The sequence below is a fragment of the Ochotona princeps genome, chromosome 2 (genome assembly GCF_030435755.1).
Source record: "Ochotona princeps isolate mOchPri1 chromosome 2, mOchPri1.hap1, whole genome shotgun sequence".
Lineage (NCBI taxonomy): Eukaryota > Metazoa > Chordata > Mammalia > Lagomorpha > Ochotonidae > Ochotona > Ochotona princeps.
This window is the reverse complement of record NC_080833.1, coordinates 9,479,874-9,498,677: the sequence shown is the minus strand read 5'-3', so window position 1 is coordinate 9,498,677 and position 18,804 is coordinate 9,479,874. Positions and strand designations below refer to the sequence as shown.

Below are 18,804 nucleotides of genomic sequence, written 5' to 3'. Positions count from 1 at the left end.
ATTCATGTACAACGGTAGAGTTGAGGATAGCAACAGGAAGCCTTAATTTTTAAAACACAATGTTCCTATGCAGAAAGAGTTGCCAATGCTCTGCTCCTGAATTTGTGAAAAAGCAGCTGGTTCTTGGACTTCCCTGAGGGCAGTGATGTCATGGCCGTGGTTAAGACGCTAGAGCCCCAGTTCCATTTTCTGCTCTGTGTCCTTGGGCTAGCTACCCACCTGCTCTGGATGCATCACCTTGCAGGTGAACCAGGAATGATGCACGCAGTGCGGATGACGTGGGATGGTGTCTGGACCATGCTCACAGTGTCCGAGGGCAGTAAGGCCACTATATAAAAAGCAGGTGCTATTTTTAGTTGTTAAAGGCCAGCTACCAAAAAGCACGCAGCAACTCTCAGGGGTGGGCCATGGCTGTAGGTAGTGCTCTTTAAAGAATGCCCAGTTTAAAGATGCCACATAAAACTTCTCCCTGGCAATATACCAGTATATTAATAATTCCAACTCCTTTCCAGTTAGAGCAGTAGGTCAGGACATGCACAGTGACGCAGAGGCCAAGGCCACGAGGTCTGGCACAGTGGCATCCTGCATGGAGCAGGCTCCCCTGTGATTTTTGCCTGAATGAATGAAGGCTGGTTATGACTTGTAAGTGGCCTACCAGGGATCACCACTGGTCACTGTTGACCAGATGACAGTATTTCTGCATCCAAAATTTCAAGGTGTTAAGAGGGAACGCAGCATGCTGGAGAGGAAAGAAACCCAAAATGAGAAAACCGCTCATGGTTCCCATCACAAGACACAGACGTTGCAGTGGGTTCCTGGGGGAACAGATGGGCAAAGAAAAAAATGTTTAAAAACAAAAGCAGCCACATAAGGTCACGAATTGGCCCAAAATAACTTGGGACACTGAGCAGACGGATGCAAGCACACATCTCGATGGAAGTGACGCCAAGTTGATAAGCGCTCTGTCCGCACCAGGGCAGGAGCTCTCAGCTGGGAAAGCAGGGCCGGAGTAGCATGAGTGGGTGTGGCGCTTCCTCCCCTCGGTATCCTTTCCTAAGCCCCCCAAGGCACTGGAAGCCACTCGGCTGCCCTCCGGAGCATGTTTGGAATGCAGATCCAGAAATGATCCACACCCTCCCCACTCCCCAGACAATTCATGACTCTGGTTTCTGCAGCAGCAGGCGCCAGTGTTGCTGCCAAGCTGTGAGAGAAGGGCACCTTATCTGCAAAGTCACGAAATCGAGAATCCAGGCAGGCTCCCACTGGCAAGCGAGGAAGGAAGCGTTCTGTCTCAGCAGATTGGGAGGACTTGGGACGATCTTGCTGGACCTGGGCACAAACCCCCTGTGGTAGGGTCCCAGGAAGCTTCTAAGACACTCCCGCACTCCACCCCACCCCAAGCCAGTGGGTCGACGTAGCACAGTGTATTCGTAAAAACCAGTTCAGTTAGAGCAGCAAAAGAGGGTGCAAGGGGCATCTAAGGGAACGGAAAACTGACTCTGTCCAAACCAGACTCTTAAAGCTTTTGTGTGGCCTGTGATTCTGTAACCTTCATTTCACTAAATCCCCTTCCTGCTTCTGTTAGCTACAGGAGGCTCCTGCTCCATGCACGCAGGATATCTGGTGGAACCCAATGGCTGACCCTGGAGCTGGCCTTCCCAAAGAAATGGGCTAGAACCCAGAGAGTTATCAGGAGTCAAGGTGACCTTCTCCTTCTGTGTGGGTTCGGAGTATAGTCACCATTAATTAACAGAAAACACAACAAGGGTACATTGTTAAGATGAGGAGCCCTTCCCACACGAACTGGGCTTTGTCTAATGAGATCTAAGTAAACAGGAGGCAAGTAGGGACATGAAAAGGACTTGCGCATGGTGTTTGCTCTCAGCTGCTGCTCCTGGGAGCCTGTGACCACCAGGGTGTGAACGAGCCTGGTCTAGCCCGGCAGATGCTGAGTGAGTTGGGCAAGAGCAAACCATTCAGCTTTTGTAACCTTGCTACTATTGATGTCTTTGATCAATACTTCTTTGTGGTGGGGAGCTGTTCTATGCATTCCATGGGATGGTTGGCAGCGTCCTTGGGGTGACATAGCACCCGAGTTGTATGCAAGTGTGGAAGGCTAAGTGTCTCCTGGGGTGCTAAATCATCCCAGTTTGAGAACCAGACCTTAACTCAACCTAAGCAGACCCAATGATCTGGCACGTAAATGAGGCCATACTAACCCATCTAGCTCTAACCAGAGCTAGCATGGACCGGTACAAGCACCAAGCTTTATTTGGCCCAGTGGTTATGCCAGTAGTTGGAACACCTGCATCCCACAGCAGAGGACTGGGTTTGAGTCCCCCAGGATTCCAGGTTCCTGCTACTGCAGATCCCGAGAAGCAGAATGGCTGGCCCCAGTGGTTGGGCTCCTGCCACCTACATGGTAGGTTGCATCCTCAGGTCCTGGTTCTGGTCTTGGTTCAGTGTCAGCCATTGTGAGGGTTTGGGCAGTGATGCAATACATGGGAACTGTTTCTCTCTTATCTCAACCAAGAAGTGTCAAGCTGGACTTCTGGAATTAAGTGTTGGCACTTTAAGCCTCTAAGCTTTGGGTGGGTTGTTCTATGCAAACCTAGATGCTTGACCACAGTAGCCTTGATAGATAGAGTTTTCTTTGTCTTACACAATGTGTGGGGATAGGAAGTTCACTGAGGGTTCAAGATCTCATTGAGCCACCAGGCACCCACCCAGACTTTTGGGTCAATCTACCTTATCGTCACTGGCAGGTGGGCCTTGGTGTCTGGCTTCTTGCAGGTGATTCCCATGATGGCTGCTCCAAGTTCCCAGAGTGAAAAAGGAGATGAGACAAGGGATGGAGAATAAACGTTTTCTCCTAACAAAGCCTGCCTTTTATCCCAGAAGGAGGGTTCTTCCTAGCGGCTTTTGCTTATATGAAGGACTTTCAAAAAATTCATGGCATATGCATATTATGGAAAAACTACTCATGGATTTCTTTTTTTGCAGCAAAATGATCTTTTAATTCCCCTTATCCACAAACTTTTTGAAATACCTTGTATATCATTGGCTAGATCTGTTACAACATGGCCTGCCCTAGCTGCAAGGGAGGCAGGAAAATCAAGATGTTCAGTCTTCAGCCTACTGGCAGAGGAAAGCATTGACTAAGCAGTGACTAAGCATACTTAGTCACTGCTCACCGAGCCTGCAGCATATGCTGCATTGTTGCCCTGCAGCTCCATGGTGTCTTGCAACCACTTGTTGCATCCTACTCTAAAAAGGCTTATGTATGCACGTATTCTTTTCTTTCAAAGATTTTATTTTTATTGAAAGGGCAGATTTACAGACAGAAGGAGAGAGAGAGAGAGAGATCTTTCATTTGCTGGTTCACTCCCCAAAAGGCCAAAAACAGCTGGAGCTGAGCCGATCTGAAGCCAGGAGGCAGGAGCTTCTTTGGGTCCTAAGGACTTGGGTTATCCTTCGCTGCTTTCCCAGCCCACAAGCAGGGAGCTGGGTGAGAAGTGGAGCAGATGGGACATACCCACAGATTTTTCTATTTGCTCATTCCTGCTTCAAATGGCAGGCTCCAGTTAGGAGCCAAGAGCTCCATCCTGTACATTGGCAATAAGCTGCATCTGAAGTGGACTTGAACTGGCACCAGTTTACCCTGCCACATCACAATGCTGGCCTGCAGCCTTCTCCTTCTTAAGACTGGCATTGCCCTCTGGACACAGGAGCGAAGGTAGCCACTGCAGCTTTGGAACCTGGAATGGTCCTAGGATTCAGCTGCAGCACTACTTAAGCAGCCTGCTTATGAGTATCAAGCACAGAGATGCCGATTGGTTTGGCTAGAATTAGGAGGGAAAGCTGATTGGTCTTGCTTGGGTTGGGCATCTCCCATCCAGCCAATCAGCTGTAGGGTGAAGCTGATGGTGAGGGTGTGTTTTCCCAGAAAGGAAGGGTGTGGCTAAGGAGACACCCAATAGACTACCTAGCTCCATGAGGAAAAGAGCAAATTGCTGCCTTTGAAAGGCCTGAACTACCATGGAGTGGCATGGGTGTTATATTTAACTTCAGCAGGTCCAAATAGGCATGTTCAACAAGCAAGCACCATATTGCTCACACAATGTGGTTCCAGACGCTAGTCAGCTGCTTGAACTGCTGTTACCCAAGGGATCTATTTCAGTACTGGTGAAGGAAACTTGTTGTTTTAAACGTAGGGGATGTGGCCCAGTGGAAGAACCCTCAGGCTCTTTCCAGAATGTTTCTAGGGTTTTTGAGAATATTCGGATGGCCAAGGGAAGCTCGCCGTTCTCGCTGATGTCAATCCTGACCTTGTGCAAGGTGTGCCTCTCCTGTGGCTCATCGACACAAGCAGTCTCGCCTGTTTCCACCTAGCTTTGGTCAGTATGAAGAGTACATTTTGTTTTAAAATAATAAAAAAAACTATTGTGGCTTTTCAAAAATAGAAAATAAAGCATATCCATGAATTCTGACTCATCCTGTTTTATTTGGCTGCCTGGCCCTACAAGAAAGACAGGGAAAAGATGGGTGGGTGGATGGAGCGAAGGCAGTGCACAGGAAAGAGGCAACATGAGGGTCTCTCTCCTAACACCAGGAAAGGGCAGCAGGGCCATCCGGACAGTCTGCTCCTTGGCGACTGGGGACTTGACTTTTGTGGTCAGAGATGAAGATTTGGGGCCATCTTGGTGTGGGAGAGTGGAAGGTATGAGATGCAATGAGAAATCTGGGTCTGGGACCCAAGCTTTGGAATTCACTAGCTGTATGATTTTCAGCAGGCTTGATTTCTCTGGGCCTCAGTGTCCTTATCTGTAAAATGGGAGACATCTTACTATTTACCTCCTAGGGTTGGGATAAAATTAAATGAGAAAACTGAGGAGTGATACATAAATGTTAGTCATGATGGCAGAGTGACAAACCTGGTTGGTATCCAAATTTACTACAATGAACTCAGCTATTGACTGGTTGTCAGTAGGTTACTAATTTGCCCTGTGACTTTTCTTCACTGTGGGTGAATTGGAGCCTCCTGTGGATGTGACACTTGAGCAGACTGTGACCCAGCATGGGACCCCAATATATATATTTATATATCCATCAGGACTTAGCTATATCTGTTCTTTAAGCACCCAAGAGTGCATACATTCATTGGTGTTTTTAAAGGGAATCCCTGCCCCTACAAACTCCAAAATATGATATTGGACAGAACAGTCTAGAAAGCACAGTACAAGGGTAACAATATTTAACGTCCTATAAAGGCGGCTTGGCATTTGGCCACAGAGGAGGACATGGGAGAGTCAAGTGCACTCAGAGGCCCGAGGCCTGCTGGGAGGAGCTTGCTCTAGTTCTTTCCATCGGGCTTACAGAACAATAGGCTGGACTTGCTAGCAGTCTCTTTCTTCATCTCCCTTTCTTGGTCTGTCTTCATGGTGGCTTTTCTGGCTCCAGTCTTCAATGAGGAAGAGGGAAAAAAACACACACAACCTTTGTGAATGTTGTGAGGTCACAAAATGCTCCACTCACAGGGTTTGCTTTCCTTTTAGACACACACAATGCGTACCTACATGAACCTATATGCACACAGCACACATATACACACAAGCACGACATGTGTACACATGTATACACCATGTATGCTCATGCACATGCATGCACACAGTAAACACATGCACATAAGCACACATGCATGTGGTGCGCTCATACATGCAGGGCACACACACACACACACAGATATGGACAAGAAGGAAATACACCGCTCCATTATCCTATACTGCAAAGAGGTGCCTCATCAGCGCTTTGAGTCCACCCTCGATACACTTTCCTAACCCATGGTTTTGAAGCTGGGAGCATCTTAGGCTGGGCCCCTTCCCTGGGGTGAAGTGTCTCCTGAAAAACCATGACTGAGTGAGGCTCCCAACCCTGGGGCTTGGCAGAGAAAAATGTCATATATATATATATATAGAGTCTATGGCTTTTCTGAACATTTCCTGAGCTCCAGGAGGGGAAGCCCAGCAGCTGGAGAGCTGACCCCCCACACCCAGCCGTAGCTGATCAGGCTTTTTCAGATGATCACTCCTAGGACTTGGGGTTACGAGTTTTGAGCTGCTACCCACTCCCTTCCAGACATGAGAAGAGATGTTGAGAGGGGCGGCAAGGATGGGGAGTGTGCTCGTGAGTCGGGGCCCAGTCCCTTTCTTACCTGAAAGATTGTGTTTTTAAAGATTTATTTATTTTTATTGGAAAGGCAGATTTACAGAGAGAAAGATCTTCTGCCGCTAGTTCTTTCCCCAAGCGGCTGCAGTGGCCGGAGCTGAGCGGATCCAAAACCAGAAGCCAGGAGCTTCTTCTGGGTCTCCCACATGGGTGCAGAGTCCCAAGGCTTTGGGCCATCCTCGACTGCTTTCCCAGATCACAAATAGGGAGCTGAATAGGAAGTGGAGCAGAAGGGTTACAAATATGGGAAGCTGGCACATGCAAGGTGAAGATTTAGCCATCGTGCCAGGCCCATACCAGAGAGAGATCTTCCGCCCACTTGTTCACTCCCCAGACAGCCAACAAGGGCCAGGTCAAAGCTAGGAATTTCATCCAGGTCTCCTGTGTTGGTATTGGGGCTTAAGCACTTGGGCCATCCTCTGCTGCTTTCCCAGGACTGTCAGCAGACAGCTGGATGGGACATTGAGGAGCTGAAAGTCATACTAGAATGCTGGCATTCCAGGCTGAGGCTCAACTTGCTGTGCCACAGTGCCAGACTTGGAACCTGTGGGTTAACGTGCTGCCTGGCCTCCCATATTTGCGCGTTGCGTCCCAGCTGCTCCACTTTGGATCCAGATCGCTGCTTATGCACCAGGGAAGGCAGCAGTAGGTGGCCTAAATGCCTGGGTCCCTGACATATCCACATAAGTGGACCCGGATGGAGTTCTGGGCTCCTGAGGTCAGCTTGGCCCAGCTTGAGCAATGAACCAGTGGATGGAAGATCTCTCTTCCTCTCTCTTCCTCTCTGTCTCCCTTTCTCTTTCACTCTGCTTTTTAAATGAAAAATACAGATACGACAGGCAAGGGTGGGGGCCTCCAAGGGAGGGAGGTTGCGGGGGAACTGACACACCAGCCAACCACATATGTGGGGACATGGTAGCACAGTAGGGTGGCTGTTTCAGTCCCCTGTTGGCCTCTGCCCTATAAACCTCCCAGCCATTTCCACTGAGCAGCTTCAAGTTTGGGGGTCTAAGCCCCTTCTAACAGGTCTCTCCTGGCTTTCAGATGGATGGGTCTCTAGGAAGCCCCCTCTCTTTTGAGCCTCCTGTTCTGACCTTTGTCCTCAAAATGTTTTGCACAGAGAGCCTGTTGTATCCACCAGGATCCCATATGGTGCTGATTTGTATCCTGGCTGCCCTGCTTCCCATCCAGCTCCCTGCTTGTGGTCTAGGAAAGCAGTCAAGGATGGCCCAAAGCCTTGGGATCCTGCACCCATGTGGGAGACCCAGAAGAAGCTCCTGGCTTCTGGTTTTGGATCCGCTCAGCTCCAGGCATTGTGGCCACCTGGGGAGTGAATCAGCGGAGGGAAGATCTGTGTGTCTCTCCTCCTCTCTGTAAATCTGCCTTTCCAATCAAAATAGACAAATCTTCATAAAATGCTCTGCACAAAGCAGTTATTTAACCATTAATTGCATTTACTTTATTTGTTTTTATTTTTTATTGACCCAAGACTATGAGCCAGCAGAATAGGGATTCCGTTTCCTTGATCTAAGGTGTGGCTTTTGGAAGGAGAGTTCCTACAAGTTCTTTCCCAATCCCTTTTATTCCTGTGAAAGTTTAATATAGCACTGTGCGTGTGCACAAGTATATGTGGGATCTTCAAAAAGTCCATGCACAGTCTGTGTTACAAAAAACTGCGTGGTTTTCAAAAATCTTGTGCACCAAAGGTAAGCTTCTCTTTGAAGTTCATTTTTGCACACAGTTTTTGAAGCACCCTCGACTCTGTTGGTCCTTGATAAACAGTAAAAAGAATAAATTTTTGGTTGAGCCGCTGTTTGCAATGGTCGCATCCTCTGGCAGAGCCATGCTTGAAGTTTGGGGGTGCCATTCCTGATCCAGCTGTTAAAGCATTCTGGAAGGAGATGGACAATGCCCTGTGTGTCCCTGCTGCCCTCGTGGGCGAGCTGCATGGAGTTCTAGGATCCTGGCCTCTGTTGTGGGCGTGTGGGCAGTGATCCAGCAGGTGGGAGATCTCTTTTTGCCTCCGATTCCCTCTCCGTGTCATCCTGTCTTTCAAGTTGATGACACAAATTCAGAAATCATTCTAAAAAAAAGCGCATTTTGCCATTCAGGGGTGACATTGACCCCATTGAGAACACACAAGGATCTCAGCTCCCAGACAGCACCTCTGCTTTCCGGCTGGAGGGCTGGGAAAGTAGGAAGGTCATGGCTGTGTTCAACACCATCTGCCCTGTGCTGTGAGCCGGGCCATCTGAAATCCCACGGCCCTCACAGCTCTAAGAGCGGGCTGTGCCTGCAACAGCCAGACCCCTTCTGGCTGTCTCCTCTGTCGCTCTGTCTCCGGGTGGTCCTCAGCCAAAGCCTGGAGTGCATGGATGAATGAACCACAAACCTGTGCGGCCTCACTCTGCCAGGTGGCAAAGGCCCTGGATGTGGGTGGCGGGGGGACACTTGGAATTCCCACCCTGGGCTCTCCTATCCTGCACTGAGCAGCAGCAATTTTGTCACCTTAAGACAAAGATGTCCATGGAGAGAAGACTTCGGTTGTCCCCAAATGTCCCTTATGTGGGAAGATGTGTCTCCTCTCCAACTCTGGCCCCATGGATGCCTCTGTTATCCTGGGATAATTGCGTGGCCTTTTATGAAACTGAAGCACACCTCCTCCCAGTCAGACAAAACGTGCTTCGCCCACCAGCTTCCTGAGAACTCGCCTCTACCTCCTGCAAAGCGCGAACGTGTGCTGGGTTGGTTCCAGTCCTGAGGCTGCGCTGGGAGTGGCAACGGCCCAAACTGTGGAAGATCTCATGGTGCGGATTCTCAAATCTCAGATATAAGAGGAGTCTAGAGGGTGCTACCTCCACACCCGACCTGGGCCAGGACTGCTGTCTGCGGTGTCTGGCTGGCACCTGCAGGAAGGCGTGGGACATCACACCCAGTTCCTTCAAATTCTTCCACTCGGCTGCTGGGCTCAGGACAAACTGCTCTCTGAACCTCAGACGGCTCATCTGAAAACTGGAGCGTGTGGGAGCCCCACCGCACAGAGGCGTCCTGGCTGTCTCAGGAGCTGCCTGTCTGCCCCCGGGGCTTGCTATCGCCCTCCCCCCGCCTCATCGGGAACTGGGAAGGCCACATCCTTTTCTTAGCCATCTCTAAGCTGGTGGGCCGACTCTTTCCTTTCTGTATTTTAAGAAAAATGGACGCTCAACCTCTAGCTGCCACCCACCCCAAGGACAGGGAGGGACAATGTGAATTGGCAGAGAGGAGCACAGCTTCCAGGGACTGAGTTTCCAGGGAGGAGGGAGCTCTTGCAGAAGTGAGGCCTGGTCTCCTGATGGCCCTCCAGTGACCCTGCTCGCTCTTGGAGACAAATGTTGCTGTATTTGGAAACCAGAGCAGGTACAAGAGGCTCTGGACACGCAGTGCTATGGATTTTTATGGATGGGCTGATGTAGAATGGCCCATTCAATGGGAATTTCTGAACGCAAATGAATACTTTTTAAAAAAGTTTTTGTATCTATGTGCCATGCAGTATGGGGACATACTTAGACCATGCTGCTCCTTGTCATTTCTCTGAAATCATTGATCCGAGGGCTGTGGCTCCCTCTGTCACGCTCAGTAAGGTCTTTGTTCTGAGAACCTGGCAGTTTTGCTTCCACCTGCATCCCACCAACATGGAACTGTACACCAAGAAGGTTTTCAATTTCCCGTTCATTGTCAGCAAGCCCAGAATCAAATGTGGGCGCCCTCTGGCAGGTGTGAGAGTCCATCCACGTTTGCGCCCCCTTACTTTCTCCCCTATCTTCCCCCTCCCCTGACACTTTGTTTCAGGCGGGAATGCTGGGATTCCCACGCCTCTTTGCTGTGGTCGGCCTCCAAGTCCCATCCTTCAGTGCGCAGGAGGGCTGCTCCATCAGCCAAAACTGCACCCACCTTCTGCACCTGCTCCCCAAAGTGAGTCCTCCTCAGGGTGGCGGGTGCCTCGAGTGGCTTGGCCCTGCTGTCGTGGTGGGACGGTACTTGCCGCTGGGGCTGGCTGCCCTGGGAGGGGCTGTGGCAGTGCCAGGAATCCAGGATGATAAACGGGCCGTGAGCTGCAGCATCATGCTGGCCAGGAAGCCATCATTGAGGACAGAGGAATAGGCTCTTCTAGTGTTTGCCATGTGCTTACGTCATCCTTTTGGTGTGTTTTGCTTGGGGACTCTCGACAGCACCTGCTTTCATGATATTACATGAAACTTTCCCTAAACATACATTTCTGACGAATAGGCTGAATCAAGGAGCAAAGAGTTTCTTGTCATTCCTGTGCTCCGCTTACTGGTGTTCTTGGGGTTGTCTGAGGCCAAAAATCGTTCCTGATGCTAGCAGTGTCTTTCACTTGTGCCCCAATTCCTTTCAGGAAGATTGGCCCATGGTGGCACTGTGCTGTTGTCTCTGTTTCTGGGCTCCTGGAGTGTGGCGGGAGCTACTGTCGCCAAGCTTGGCTAAAGACACCTCCTTACATCCTGGGCTTGTGTCTGGAGTGATCTCTCTCTTTCTCTGTAACATTTCACGTACACTTGCTTGTCTCTTGGGTCATTTGTTGAGACTCAGGCAGGGAGATGGACACAGGCGCGAGCGGGCTGTGGGGTGTCCTTGGGCAGTGTACGGTGGCGTTTTTGCCCTGACCTTGCCAAGAGATTCTCTCGACTTTGTGTCTGGCTTCCTGGTCAGAACACCTCCCATCTGCGTCACTTTCTCTCTGAAGGAACAGGTGCAAGGGGTTCACTCTTGTGCATTTCTCTCACGGTCCCTTTCCTGTCCCTGAGTGGGAACTCCAGGTGGCTGAGAGTGTTTACTATGTCCTCACAGGCTTCTACCTGTCCTGCCCCTACAAGCCTTCTAGGAGGTGCTGGGATTCACCAGGAACTGGGGGACAGGAGGTGGGGGTGGGCAGGCGAGGGTAGTCTTTGTTCACCATCTTCTAGCAGCATCCTCCCTGCACGCCCTCATCCCTCAGGCAGGCCCAGGGGCATCCCTCCACAGCCCCCGGCTCCAGTCTCATCCCACACAACTTCTACCCATTTGGAGTGCTTGGTCAAAACCAGGAGGTTGAGAGTAGATTTTCTGGGCTGAGAAAGTCTTGGAAGACAGAGAGTTCAAGAGAACAGCGAACATGTTAGGGAAGGCGTGAGAAGAGCCCACACTGAGGGTCCTGTTTGTATACTCTCATCAGGTCACCATTTTGACTCTGATTTTTTTTTTAAAGATTTATTTATTTTTATTGGAAAGGCAGATATACAGAGAGGAACATCTTCCGTCCGATGATTGACTCCCCAAGTGAGCGTAACGGCTGGTACTGCGCCAATCCAAAGCCGCCAGGAGTTCTTCTGGGTCTCCCACGCAGGTGCAGGGTCCCAAGGCTTTGGGCTGTCCTCAATTGCTTTCCCCAGGCCACAAGCAGGGAGCTGGATGGGAAGCAGGGCCACTGGGATTAGAACTGGCGACCACATGGGAGCCTGGTGCATTCAAGACGAGGACTTTAGCCGCTAGGCCATGGCGCTGGGCCCTTGACTCTGATTTTAAAGATGAACTGATTCAGTGGGGTCTGGGGCTCCAGGCTGGTTGCAGGCCAGGCCTCTAGGCTGGGACTTGTTTGGCTGGAGCTGTGCAGCTTCCCAGGCAGCGGCAGTCAATGCATTTCAGCCGTTCTCACACTTCAAGCCGAAGCAAGGGCTTGCGTGATTCTCAAAGGGCAACTTGTGCGCATTGAAAACTTTTCTATTGAAAATCTCAGTCTTAGCCCATTCACAAAAAGTGCCGCTGGCTGGCTCGTTCTTGGCCGCTGCCCTAGTTGCATTCACTGAATAGAAAAGGCACTTTGCAAAGAGCTGCAGGCTGGGAGGAGGATGGGTGGGGGGTGGGGAGGAGGTCCTGGGGTGCGCTGGGCTACTCAGCTGGCAGGAAGCTCTCAGGAAGCAATCAGGAATTGCCATTACCCATCCTCCAGCAGCTGTCCCCCATGGTTTCCAGGCACCGGGCTTGCCGTGTTCCAGGTGCCCATGCATTCTGTATGTAATCCTCCCACGGTCAGCGGAGCAGGTGATGCTGTCACTGCCAAGGAACCTGAACAATGGGGGTGGGGGTCACCCACCTGGCCCCTTTATACCTGACTCCAGCCAGCTTCTGGGCCTTCTAGAACCACATGGGAAGTGGACTGTACTGCTGCAGCCTAGGCCATTCTCTCTGTCACACCATGCTATGCAGAGAGCCACAGACTCAGGGCACCCCAGGGTTAAGGGGCCATGACGTCAGAGTATCTGTGAACATCCCAGTACTTTATACTAGGACTGCTTTTTTTTTTTTTTTTTTTAAGATTTATGTTTATTGCATTAGGGGGAGGGTCTCCCATATGGGTGCAGGGTCCCAAGGCTTCGGGCCGTTCTTGACTGCTTTTCCAGGCCACAAGCAGGGAGCTAGATGGGAACGGGGCCTCTGGGATTAGAACCGGTGCCCATATGGGATCCCAGTGCGTTCAAGGTGAGGACTTTAGCCCCTAAGGCCATGGCGCCGTACCCATCAGGTCTGCTTTGTACAGCTAAAGGTATTAATATGGAAGTGTGACTGTCAATTATGGCAAGTTCTATTGGAGAAGACACATTAAAATGACTTCAGTTTGTGTGTGTCTGTGGGGCTAGGTGGGTCAGAAGTTCAAAGGGGAACTATTTATCCCCTCGGGGTGCAACCAGTCCTTCTTTATGAATGACCGCTGGGATTTTGTGTGGGAGACTGCAAAACCTTAAGGCTTCCTGCGAAGGTAGCAGGTGAAAACCTTAAAAAATAAAGGAACCCGTTTTCCCTTAACTTCCATTCCTGGGAGGGTGTTGCTCCTACCAAGATGGCTGTATCGAGGATTCATTTAAAATTCAGAAAGATTGGGCCCCGCATCGTGGCCTAGCGGCTAAAATCCTCACCTTGAAAGCTCCAGGCTCCCATTTGGGAGCCAGTTCTAATCCTGGCAGCTCCACTTCCCATCCAGCTCCCTGCTTGTGGCCTGGGAAAGCAGTAGAGGATGGCCCAAAGCCTTGGGACCCTGCATCCATGTGGGAGACCTGGAGGAAGTTCCTGGCTCCTGGCACCAGCTGTTGTGGTCACTTGGGGAGTCAATCATCAGATGGAAGATCTTTGTTTCTCCTCCTCTCTGTATATCTGACTTTGCAATAAAAATAAATAAATATTTAAAAAAAATTCAGAAAGATTCTTCCCGATTTCCCGCTAACCAGGCTTCACCACTGCAGGCATTTTAGGAGTGAATTAATGGGTAGAAGATTTCTCTCTCTCTCCCATTGCCTTTCAAATAGAATCTCTAAAAATTATTTTTTTTTCCTGACAACCAGGAGTTCCTGACGTCTTGTTGATAATCAGCCCTCATTGCAACCCGCAGTCCCAGAGGGAAGCCCCGCCCCCACTCAGGGCAGATGAAGGATGAAAAGGTTAGTGGGAGGGGTGTGCGTGTGTGTGGGGTCCCTGCGTGCTGCTGAGCCGCCAGGTAGCACTCTCCTCTCCAGCTGGCTGACCCCAGCCAGCAGTCATGAGGGCCAATGTGGGACGCAGCGTGTGCAGCTGCAGGAGGCGCAGGCTGTCTAACAATGCTGTCGGCGTCACCCTGACTGCGCTGTCACTCCTGTCAAATCCCCTCCACCGTGAACTTGGTGGCTTTGAGTGTTCCCAGTGCTAGCTCTGCTGGGGAGCCCTGAATCAGACTGAACTTGGCCAGCTCAGGTCTTCCCTCACCACCAAAGGCTGTCTGGCACCAGGGAGGCTGGCCCAGCCTCTGTACTGTATGTGTGTGCAAAGGAGGCAGTCTATGCATAATGCATGTGGCACTGATTATGCAAATCCTCAGGTTCCCTTGCATTTTCCAGCCAGCACCACAATGGGCTTTGTGGGGTCTGTGCTGTCCTGCTCTGTTCTTTGGTGTTTCTGTTTGGAGGTCCCCTGGTGAGGGGTGGGGGCACACCTCAGGAAGGGCTGAGCTCTCCAGAGGGACACATCAAAGGACATGTCAGAGCCCTGTCTCTGCCCCAGCTCTCTGTGATGTGGCACTGAGTGAAAAGGAACTGTCCCCTGTCTCAGGCAACCCCAGGACACACCGCAGACTGTGATGTTTAATTCAGAGGGATGGATGCTCAGAACGCCACGCTGGGAGTCCTCGGAGCAGGCCAGCTGCTCTCTCTGCCGCCACCATGAGCCAGGGAACCTTCCTGGGGCTGGGGGCGGGGAGAGTGGGAGACTAACCTCTGTGGGAGGACACTTCACTGCCAGGTGCCTCCTGGGGAGTAGAGGGTACCCCCTCCTTAGGCAGGCACCCCCATACCCTGCTCATACACATACGTATCACACATGCAAACTCTCCTGCATGTATATACACTCACACATATGCACACGTAGGTGCACACATATGCAAGCATGCTTACACACACAGCTCCATAGTCAGAAAAGCTAAGCATGACCAGGAGGACACCAGGGGCCAGCCTGGCACAGGGCATAGGAACTGGCAAGAGTGAGCTCTGACATCAGGTCCTAGGCCGACTCCTCAGCCCCTCTGTGAACTCGGGTGGGGCTCTTGACGCTCTGAGGCTCAGTTTGTTCCACTGTAAGATGGGATCATTGCACCAGGCAGGGCGATTAGTGATGCTAACGACCCCAACTCCAGCCGCAAAGCATGACGGAGCCCAATGCCCGGCAGGTGGATGCTTACGGTGGAATGGTGGTCGGGGTTGTTGCCCTGGTTTGCTGGATCCCAGGCTTTAGATTGGCTCTGGCCTAGGCAAGAGTTTGGAAAACTGAGTCTGATTTGACTCAGAAGTCACAATCTCAGGCCATAGCAGGATGCCTGCTTAGGGACAGCAGGGATGGACATAGAGAAGCATAAATTGCCAAGAACATCAGTGGGTCCTCTGCTGACCATGCTGCAGGCACAGGCTCATGAGGGAACTCCTGACATGGTGTGGTGAGGCCTGTCTCACCATGGAGAACAGCAGACAACAGCAGACCCTACTGGGTTGGATTCAAGCAACAGGTGACTGGTAGCATGAGGGGTAATCACCACTTGCTGAGCTCCAGGTCCTGGGCTAGTGACTCTCACCCCAGGACCCACTGATTTGGCCCCCAAGCTCAGACAGTGATCATTGACACTAAGTCAGAGATGCTGCCCTGTCCAGTGGTGGGCTGCTTCGTCATGAGGTCTGTACCAAGAAAACGTGTCAGGTGAGTCCATCGTGTGGACATTGTGGAGTGGATATACAGAGGTTGTGATGGCTATGATGTCCCCAGGTGCTGTAACGCCGAAGAATTGTCATAGTCTATCAATCTGTTGCTGACTGGAGCATCAATACATGGGCCCTGGCCACATTTAACCCCCACTGCAGCCCTGTGAGATGGAGGCTGTCTGCTCCCATTTGCTGTTGAGCAAAGGCTCAGAGATGTGAGCAGACTTGTCGGTGTGTTGGGGGTGGTCACACAGTGAGTAAATGGGGAGATCTGAGCCAGGATTGGTTGATTCCTGTACCATGTGGCAGGTGAGATACTGGAGTTGGAGGTGACGCTCATGCCACCAACCTGGGTCTGGAATTCATTTTGCTTTCTGGAGTTTGTATGTCTGACTCCTACAGGGAAGTAATTTTCTTGTCATCGTGCCTCAGTGGCAACATCAGCCTAACTGGCAAACTCTGCCTGCTCTTCACAACTCAGTGTAGCAACCATGGCTCTGGGAAGCCCTCCCTGCAAGCTCTGGGCTTGGCTGAGTTCCTTCCCCTGTACCCCATATCCTTAAATCCCCTCCTGATTCAGCCTTTACCCAATTCAATCATCCTAAAGTCAGCTCTTTCCCTGTCTGTCCCACATGGAAAGATATGCTCTTTAATGATATTCATCTACCCATCCACCAGTCCATTCATTGATACAGGATCCATCCAGCCAGCTGTCTACCCATCCAGTCACCATCACCCTGTCTAGTCATTGATCCTTTGATCCGTCAATCTGCCATTCTGCCCATTTATCTCTCTGTGCATTTGTCTGTCCATTATATCTGTCTGTCCACCCATTTGTCCATTGACCCACATACTCATCTTTCCACGCATGCATCCATCCTGGCCATCAATCTATCTATCCATCTTCATGCTTGTTCATTCATCCATTCGTCTGTTCCTCTGTCATTCTGTCCACCATTCTGTCTATCCATCCAGCCAGCCACACATTTTCGATCCATCTGTGAACTCACCAAATATTTACTAAGCGTCTGCTATGTCACAGAACCTCGGAATAGTGGACCCAAATCTCTATTCTCGGAGACCTCATTCCTCTACATGTCCTCAGCACCCTGCAGGACACTAAGAGCATGGACAGCCATCACTTAGAAATACAGTCATAAACTGTGAGTCTCAAGGAAGAAGCCTGTGTGAGATCCTGCAGGAGGTGGCAGTGTTCTGGTCTACATCTGGGTGAGTCTGTTGCTGAATCTATTCTGCTTCCTCCCTTCGCATCAGTGAGTACAGATCTCCCTGGGATGCTCCTTCACCATTTTTTAAGGGAGCTGCACTGGCAGCCTGGCAGCTGCTGCCCTGTGGGGAGGCGCCTCACCTTCTGCTGCCTCATGGCCCTGTTGATCCTCTTCTCCTGGCACAGCTGCTGCTCCGTGCGCTCCAGGGCCTCCTTCAGCAGCGCCTTCTCCTCGGCCTCTCGGTAGACGTCATCCTCCAGCTTTGCCACCTGCGACTGGTGCATCTGGATGGACACTTTGCTCTGCCTGGGTGCACAGGGGAAAGACAGTATCTCTTTTCTCTCCCCTTTTCCATCCATCATCCATGCCCCAAACCTACAGGACTGACTTGGTAGTTCCCTGAGAGCAGGACAGGGTAGCAGAGAACTGGGGAGAAGAGGGGTGAATGCCAGGGGACTTCCAAATGTTCATAGGGAAAGAGAGCTCATCGACCCATTGGTTTTGGTATGAGACAATGTGAAGCCCGAGCTTTCTGTAATATGAATTTTCTGAAGACCTTTTGTATGTGCAGCATGAGGCGTTAAGAATATACTAACAGCCCTCAAAGGTCATGTTTCCAAGGAGTGACACCTGATACTATGGAGAATACGGTGGAGCTACACATGTCCACACACGGCAGATCAGTGTGCACCTGGGGAGGTCATGCTCTGACCACTGCCTTCGTAGGGACAGACTTGCTCCATCAGGCCTATGTGTTGTCCCCACTGTCCACCCTGGTGTTTCGGTTACTTCACACACTGGCCTCTGCCCCTGTGTGCTGTTGTCTTTGTTTAGCCAGGAGCAGGGAGGCCGGGGCCCTTCCCTGGGCACTCAGGCACTACCTGAGCTGGTCAATGTCTTTTTCATATCCTCTCAGAAGCTCCTCCTTTCTCTCAAGCCGGTTCTTGAGCTGGGCGATCTTATCAAACACGAGATCGAGGTCCCTCTGTCGAAGCTGGTGGACTTTGTCCCTCTCTTTGGCAGACAGGTGCTTCATGGACACATGACCTGACATGTCCTTGATATTCATCAGACTCCCCAGGGTCTTGCTCATATCCAGGTACTACAAGGAAAGCATTGGCAGGTAAGAGAAGAGGCATTGCCCAAGCGCGCTGGTGGCTGCTTTAGGGGAAGTGAATGTCTGTTGTGCTCCATTCATTTGCTGTGATTGTAGAGAACAAATGGCTTGGCAACGAGTGCAAGAGGGGCTTTCCTAACAACTTTCACTTTCCTCCACATCCGTTTATACTAGGCTTTCTTTGGAGAACCACGGGAGAGGCAACAAGAGATATAAACATCCATTCTAATTGCCCACTTCTGCAAGGAATAAGACTGTAATTTCTGGTCCATGCTGGATACTAGATGGGTCTTGCAGAGACATTAGAGCTAAATAGGGGTTTCAGGCTGAGGGTGACACCACCCAGTGGATAAACCGACTGCAGGGCTCCAGGCTAGTCCACGAGGGAGACGGGGCCGTCGGTTACGTACCAGCTTCTCGCTGAGGTCCAAAGCCTCAGCCATATCTATTTTGCCCAACTTCTCCATGGCTAAGCTGGACTCTGAGTTGGAAAGGTCATGATGAGACTGAAATCAAAAAGAATAAACAAGCTCCCTTGATACGGGGTTGTAAGCTCCTGCCCCCAGGGTGAAAGCAGCACACAACTATGGCAGAGTCACTCTGGGGAGCTGGCTGCCATCTTGCTTTCTGGAAGAATGGCTTGGTCAATGGCTTCTTGCAGGGTCTTGCCCTTCAGGGATTGGCTGTCTCCAAAGCTGCCCCTGCCCAGCTTGTTCTGTGCTCACCATCCTTCCTCCTTCTGGAGTGCTGGCTTGTCTCCCACTGCCAGGACATTGGCAGTCACCACTGGGGATGGTGACTGCTACTGGCTCCCAATGGGTGGAAGGTGAGGATACCCTGTTACATAAACCACTCCCCTCTAACTTCACACTTTTGGGATCAAAGGTGTGGAGCTGGAGAAGCCCTGGTCTGGGCACCCAGATCCATGGAAACAAGACCATGCTGCCTGCTCACTGTCCCTTGTGCCTAGTAGGGCACCTGGCAG

At 51.0% G+C, this 18,804-nt stretch overlaps 1 protein-coding gene across 4 annotated transcripts in view; it reads right to left on the bottom strand.

Moving 5' to 3' along the window:
* Window positions 1-5,240: 5,240 nt before the first annotated feature.
* The window catches only part of FHAD1 (forkhead associated phosphopeptide binding domain 1), a 111,161-nt gene continuing 97,597 nt past the window's right edge, over window positions 5,241-18,804 (bottom strand). For 2 of the 4 annotated variants that reach the window (XM_058675506.1, XM_058675512.1), the window contains exons 30-33: window positions 18,230-18,325; window positions 17,584-17,804; window positions 16,843-17,008; window positions 5,244-5,461 (exon numbers count right to left, since the gene is read on the bottom strand). In XM_058675506.1, the coding sequence (XP_058531489.1) occupies window positions 5,354-5,461; window positions 16,843-17,008; window positions 17,584-17,804; window positions 18,230-18,325 (591 nt within the window). In that variant the 3' untranslated portion in view covers window positions 5,244-5,353. Of the gene's footprint in view, window positions 5,462-16,842; window positions 17,009-17,583; window positions 17,805-18,229; window positions 18,326-18,804 lie in introns of all 4 variants that reach the window. The other 2 variants (XM_058675520.1, XM_058675528.1) reach the window with 2 other exon arrangements.